Raw genomic sequence first — 6581 nt, forward strand, 5'->3', positions numbered from 1 at the left:
CCCACCCCACCCCCCACGGCTGACGCCGCGGCTGCGGCCTCGGCTCCGCGACCCTCCCCCGGTTGCGCTGGACTCACCGCCGCTGTCACCGGCACCGCGGGTTCCTGAGCGCCCCACCCCGCCCGCCACGTGACCACCGCACCACAGAGACTGATCAGAGCGTCTCCCTCCCCAGCCAGCGCGCTCCTGGGAGCGTGAGGCAACTGGGGAGGCCGAGCCGGGTCTACCCTTCCCCAGCTGGACCCGGCCCACACCCAACATGGAAGCCACGCCTTCCTGACGGGGCTCTTGCCCACACCCAACATGGGAGCTACGCCTTCCTGCTGGGCTTTTGCCCTCAAGTAACATGGCGGCCCACAGGGGCTTATCTCGCGAGATTTCACCCACTATATCTCGCGAGGGGGCGGTGTGCTCGGTCTCTTCCGTGCTCGTTCACCGCGCGCGGAGACGCTGCTGACGCCGACGCCGCGCATCCGGCCCCATCCGCGCCGCGCGCCGCCATGCCGCCCAAGTTCGACCCTAACGAGATCAAAGTCGGTGCGTAGGGGGTGGCGCCGCGCTTTGCGGCTGGCGGGGCGCGCTCGGAACCGCCTCGGGTCGGGCCTCTCCTGGCCCTCCTTGCCGGAGCAGCCGCGGTCACGTTGCTGTTAGCTGTCCTGGCCTCCGCCCTGGCAGGCACTGGGGCTGGGCTTGTGCCCACAGGCCGCTGGCTTGTATTCAGGCAAGGGCTCCAGCCCGGGGGAGGCGGGCGGGGAGCTGCGAGGCCGCGTGGGCTGTGCTCGTGGTGCTCACGTCTCTCTTTTTTTCTTCTCTCTTTTTTTTGTGCATGTCTTTCCTGCAGTGTACCTGAGATGCACTGGGGGGGAAGTTGGTGCCACCTCTGCACTGGCCCCCAAAATTGGCCCCCTGGGTTTGGTAAGTAACATGCTCAGCACTGCTGCAACGTGTAGCACAGCTCTTTCCATGCATGCTTACTGGGTTCTCCTTACGGTCTTGTAACCCATGCCTGGTTGGTGTTTTTGCTTAAAATCGGGGTCATTTGGGCTGGTTTTCTTCGTTTGCCTATAAATACCAGTTAGGGGCTTTGACTTGAGTGATGTGAAAAACCATACGATGGCTATGAGCAAATACTTAACTGTGTTTTTAAATGACAAATGCATAAAAGCAAGACTAAGCTACCTGCCTCTCAAAATAATCCTATGTGGAGTGACTGTGGATGAGCATGAAGTGCTGTAGACATCCAGTCTGCACAAATGGGGTGGGGGGAGTCATGTGCATGTTCAGCAACTGATTCTTCTGGGTTTTCTGCCTGTTTAGTCTGACTGGTTTCTCCAGGGTTGTTGCTCATGTAATATCATAGGAATACACCAAAAGTGTCTACAGTTGAGTGGATTTAGCTATTCATTTGGTAAAAAGAGGCAGTTCTAGAATGCAGTGGTACATGTGGGTGTCCCTGCTCAAAGCATAAACTGCATGACATGCTGCAGGAATTCAACCTCTCACTGAAGAGAATTTAATTGATTCAATGCCTGTTCTTCTTTTCAGTCCCCCAAGAAGGTTGGTGATGATATTGCCAAGGCCACAGGTGACTGGAAGGGGCTGAGGATCACGGTGAAACTCACAATCCAGAACAGGCAAGCTCAGGTACTGAATGCCAAAAGGGATGGCTCTGTGGTACAAGCATCAGGTTTGAAAAACCTGGCCTAGCTGGAACCATGAGCTTTGATCCTGGCAGGGTCGACTCAGCCCTTCATCCTTCCGAGGTAGATAAAATGAGTTCCATACAGCTTGCTGTGTGGGGGTCTTCTGGACGAGACCTTAAAAACAATGTCCCAGTAAGCATTCTCTGGCACTTCATCCAGAGACAGCTGCCTGTTGTATAGTGCTTCCTCTGCAGCTGAAGGTGCATGTTAGCAGCCTTGTGGAATATTAGGTTCCCCACTGTGCACTGATGAAGCAGCTACTGTGGGTATGGGTCAAAAGCAGCTTGAAAAACCTGATCATTGAGCTAAAAGATGTGTACTGAGGAAGGAATTCCTTGTGAAATTGATGCTGACTGTAACCATTATTTGCCAATGAATATCAGCCCTTGGGTGGTAACTAGGAAAATGATGTCTGTGCCAAGCTGGGTAAAATGGCTTAAATACCCACATGTAGCCTTGCAGCCACCCGCCACTATACCTGTCTTAAACTTGAGTGACTGGTATATTCCAGTGGTGAGCTAAGAATAATCCCCAACTTAGGAAGCAGGGCTTTTCTTTCTGTGAAGATCTCTGTGCCGAAAAGTTGGGAACAAGTTTTGAGTTGCATGTCTCTGTGCAAATGAGGTGCGCCATGCACACTTACTATTAACCTTAAAGACTGCTCTCTTGGCATATAGCAAATGAATTACTGTTGTCTAACTGGCAAGCCAAGAGGACTTGCAGCTAGATGTGGAAATAATTGGTTCTTAGCTTAAAGTGCTGATTTTAAATTTCCTAACCTTAGTTTTTAAGAGAACTTGTGCCTCTTACCCTTCAGATTGAGGTTGTCCCTTCTGCCTCTGCCCTGATCATCAAAGCTCTTAAGGAGCCTCCACGTGACAGGAAGAAGCAGAAAAACAGTAAGTTTCTGTTCGTGGGGAGCCTACCCAGGGTCTGTTGTTAGTGCTGGTGGTTTTGTGCAGATGAAATCTGGGTGGCTGTCAGTATGAGCCCCTTCACCTATGAAATATGTGTATTTACTATCAGGAGGATCTGGGGATGCCTTAATGTTGGGAAGAGCCCAAGGAGAGCTCTTTCTTTTTGTGGGGGGTCTTCAGTTTTATGCCCATAGGAGGCATATAAAAACAAAACAAAAAAACTCAACTTGTCTGAGAACTCTGTTGAACACAGGGGAATGTAAACAGATAGAAATTGTCTGCCTTTTTCTGTGTCAAAGCATTTGGCTTTAGCTTGACTTGCCTTAAACTTAAAATAGCCACCTGCCACTGTGCCTGTCTTGTAATGAAGTGGCTGATACAATCCAGTAGTGAGCTGATAAAAACATACCAGCTTAGGAAATAGGGTTATTCTTTCTGTGGGTAACTCTGTGCCAAAGTCTGGAGACAGATAAATCAGGGCCATGCTGTGAAGAATGAGCACGTGCTAGAATCCCAGCCTTTCTACTACTGGGGCTAGAGAGCTGACACATGGCTAAGGATCTTCAGAGAACTCATTGGGCTTTCTTTGGGTCTTTCACAGTTAAGCACAGCGGCAGTGTCAGCTTTGATGAGATTGTGAGCATTGCGCGGCAAATGAGGCACAGGTCGCTGGCCCGGGAGCTGTCTGGTAAGTTCTGTGCTTGGTGTTGCTTTGTGCATCTACCCACAGGCTGGTTCCAAGTATAAGGTGGTGTCAGAAGAGTCCCATAACCTACTGCCAGTGGGCTCTTTTTCCCCCCTAGCTTATCTACTCCAACTGCTAGCTGGCTGCTAGCCTTGCTGGGATCTTCCACTTCTGTAGGCTGGCTGCCAGGTCAGAATGTTTTCTGATATGCAGAGGGTGAATGTATAAGGGCATATATGCCATCTAGTGTAGGCTACCTTGCAGAACTCACTTCTGTCAGTTCTCGTGACCCAGCCATGTTACCTCCTAATGTCCCCACAGGGACCAGCTAGTCCTCTGGCACTTCATAGGTATTCACTTGTCTTCTAAGTGATGGTACAAGTCATCTTGAGCGTTATGTTTGATTTAAAGCTCCCAAGATTGTCTTAGAAATTGTTAACTGGATCAGACCTCTCTCTAGTGGGATAATTTCAATTGAACTATGAAGTTACTAGGAATGGATATAATTTAGAGGGTGATCTTTTATATAAGGTCACAAATACCTACCTGTCTAATGAAAGTACCAGTGATGTTACAAGACTTGCACCTTGGGATCATGTTCTTGCCCTGTACTCCTGGACATGGGATCTAGATTCTAGTGTGAGACTTACCTGTTTCTTCCAAGCTTCCTGCCCTCTTTCCCCTTTTGTGAATCCTTCTACAACCTGCAGTCCCTCTTCAGGGCAGGAGATGATGTTTTGTGTCCAGGAGCAAGGCTTGGAGAATTATAGGGGAAGGATGAGAATTGTCAAAGGGAGTGTTCTGTTTCCCGCTCTTTCTGAGTTGATTGTGTCTTAATGATGAAAAAGTAGAGAGAGATGAACCAGGGGTGGGCAACTTGTGGCACAAGTGGCAGGAGCCTTTGTGTAGCACATGACAGATAAGGGTGGGGGGACAGTCAGGAAAGCAGAAGGCAGAACAGATTGGGCAGAGGAGGGAAAGGCTAACTTGTAGCATGCCTGCCAAGAAAGCTCAGCTCCAGCTTCTATAAAGGAGTTGTATGAATGGAACAGGGATGGAGAATATGAGAGAGTACCTCACAAATTTGTCATGTAGCTAGTCAAATGTTTTGGCATTTAATGAACCTCAAGCAGGGTGCAGGCTTGCATAGGAACTGGCATTGGCAGGAGGCTGACAGCCCAACCAGACTCTCCTAGCAGTACTTCCTTCTGTTGGAAGGGGACTTGGGATTCAAAGCAGGTAGCTTTGTCAACACCCTCCTGGGCTGAGTAGTGTTTTTATAGGTAATCTTCTCTCACAGGAACCATTAAGGAGATTCTAGGGACTGCTCAGTCTGTTGGCTGCAGTATTGATGGCAGGCATCCTCATGACATCATTGATGACATCAACAATGGCTCAATAGAGTGCCCAGCTGTAAGTAATAGCCTTATTAAAATTCATTAGCTTTGGGTTGTCAACAAAGATTATTCTTACTGAGAGATTTGTTTCCTTCAACAGAGTTAAAGACTGCAGCAAAGAAGAAAAGATCATGAAGGTTCATGTAGATTTTTGTAACTTGTGAAGCTTCATAATAAAACTGTAGTTGTCTAAGAACAATCTGGTTTTACTACAGACAACTTTGTTTATCTAAGTATCTGTCTCCTGCTAAGCTGTGGAATCTGAGTCGCTTGCTGGTGTTGGATTCTGCTGTCTGGCTGCACTGTGGTCATCGAATTTCTTTTGGTCCCACTGAACAAATGTACTAGTTACACCAGCTTTTTGTATGCTAATCAAGTGAACCAAATATACCCCTGACATTCAGAATGGAGAGAACCCATTTGCAACTATTGACCATGAGGTATAGGAGTATCACAAAGGTTGACAAATCTCCATTTTTGCTAAGTTCATACAGGTTAAATCTCTTGGGTATTGTGGGGAGTGAAAAGTAATGCAGCTGCACTTCTGCTGAAAACCTATGCCTTCTAAAATCTGTTGTGAAATGGCAAGTGGTACATATTAACCTGTGTCCTAAATGCCATGCAGATGCAGTTTCTACACACACACAAGATTTGCCTCAGTTTGGTAGTGTGTGACTGACTTCCCTGTCCAGGTTATTGATACCTTTACAGGTACCTTATACATGGGGTGGCTTAGCCTTTATTGTATGTACATAGGGTATAGTGAAGTTTTGGCTTAGGAGGAGGAAATATGCAGTTAGAACTATGCTGCATGCCAAGAGTATCAATTGCCATCTTAATTAGAAAGCTATACCTAGACCACTTTAGTAGGTAAAACGTGAATGTTCCCTGGGCAACTGTCAAATGAATGTACTATCTGTAACTGTAATTGGGTATCCAATCGAGCTTGAAAATAATCCTCAAGGCTTCATCACTAACAATTGCAGAACAGCTAAATATTGGAACTTGGTGCAGTTGAGTGCAAGAACTGTCTATTGCTGTAGGGTCACCACATGCACTAGGGTCTTCAGTCTCTAAGTTAACAAGTTGTTTCAGCTCAAATAGGTGACCTGGGTAGGGAGTGACTGGTAATAGTTTAAAGTATGCAGCATAGTAAACCTGAAGCTGAATGTCTGTATTGCTCTTGTAAACAAGAACTCTGCTGCTGCTTCTATTCAAAGAGTTGCAAAGGGTCCTGTTGCATGTTTCTTGGGTCTTCTGGTGCCCTGGATGATCACACTTGGAGACTTGGGTAAACGAACAATGTGCCCCTTCTCCACGTTATATGCACCAGGTCCTGGAGTATTCTCTGAAAGGAAGTAGCCAGTGAGATCAAATACTAAGGTGATTTGTCTGCACTATTAGAAAATGCCCTCTATTTGAGCTTAGCATTTCACTAGGGCTGGTCACTAGCACTTGCTTAGGAGTGTTCAGCAAGATGGAAGGTTTGAGTTAGTGGATCAAGTTTATGAGGCTGCTTAGTGGCAAAACCCCACCTCTGTGACTTCCATGTTGCTTGTGAGGTTTGGAGCTTGTTTCGATTCAGAGCCCAAAACATTCATGTCCTGCAGAAAGCAAGCTTGTATCTCAACAGTACTCTCCATTACAGCTCTGAAGATACCAAAGCCTAGGTGATCTGGGCCAAGGTGTTAATGTTCACCAAGCAGTGCTAACACAAAATGGTAATAGTTTTAAGGGCTGAGTTCCTAGGTAGTTACAGTGAACTAAAGGCTAGAAATAACAGTGGTAGAAATGCCAAATCCAGAGAGAGGACTGCATGTAGTAATGACTTTAAGGAATATTGCCACACGGGCCAGTGGGAGTCTCACTAGAATAAGGA

General features: G+C 47.3%; 2 protein-coding genes across 4 annotated transcripts in view; one reads left to right on the plus strand and one right to left on the minus strand.

Annotated features, from left to right (window-relative positions):
- The window catches only part of LRSAM1 (leucine rich repeat and sterile alpha motif containing 1), a 56679-nt gene extending 56486 nt beyond the window's left edge, over positions 1 to 193 (minus strand). For all 3 annotated transcript variants that reach the window (XM_019510404.1, XM_019510402.1, XM_019510403.1), the window contains exon 1: positions 78 to 193. The gene's annotated coding sequence lies outside the window, so the exon portion shown is untranslated. The remainder of the gene's footprint in view (positions 1 to 77) is intronic.
- A 224-nt stretch (positions 194 to 417) lies between these two features.
- Positions 418 to 4895, plus strand: RPL12 (ribosomal protein L12). Its single transcript, XM_019510407.1, has 7 exons — positions 418 to 537; positions 842 to 915; positions 1546 to 1644; positions 2521 to 2602; positions 3222 to 3308; positions 4606 to 4718; positions 4803 to 4895. The coding sequence occupies exons 1-7, from the start codon at positions 501 to 503 to the stop codon at positions 4806 to 4808; spliced, it is 498 nt and encodes a 165-aa protein (XP_019365952.1). The 5' UTR covers positions 418 to 500; the 3' UTR covers positions 4809 to 4895.
- The last annotated feature ends 1686 nt before the right edge of the window (positions 4896 to 6581 follow it).

Source organism: Gavialis gangeticus, unplaced genomic scaffold (assembly GCF_001723915.1).
Source record: "Gavialis gangeticus isolate Ggan-Ray unplaced genomic scaffold, GavGan_comp1, whole genome shotgun sequence".
In the NCBI taxonomy this organism is placed as follows: domain Eukaryota; kingdom Metazoa; phylum Chordata; order Crocodylia; family Gavialidae; genus Gavialis; species Gavialis gangeticus.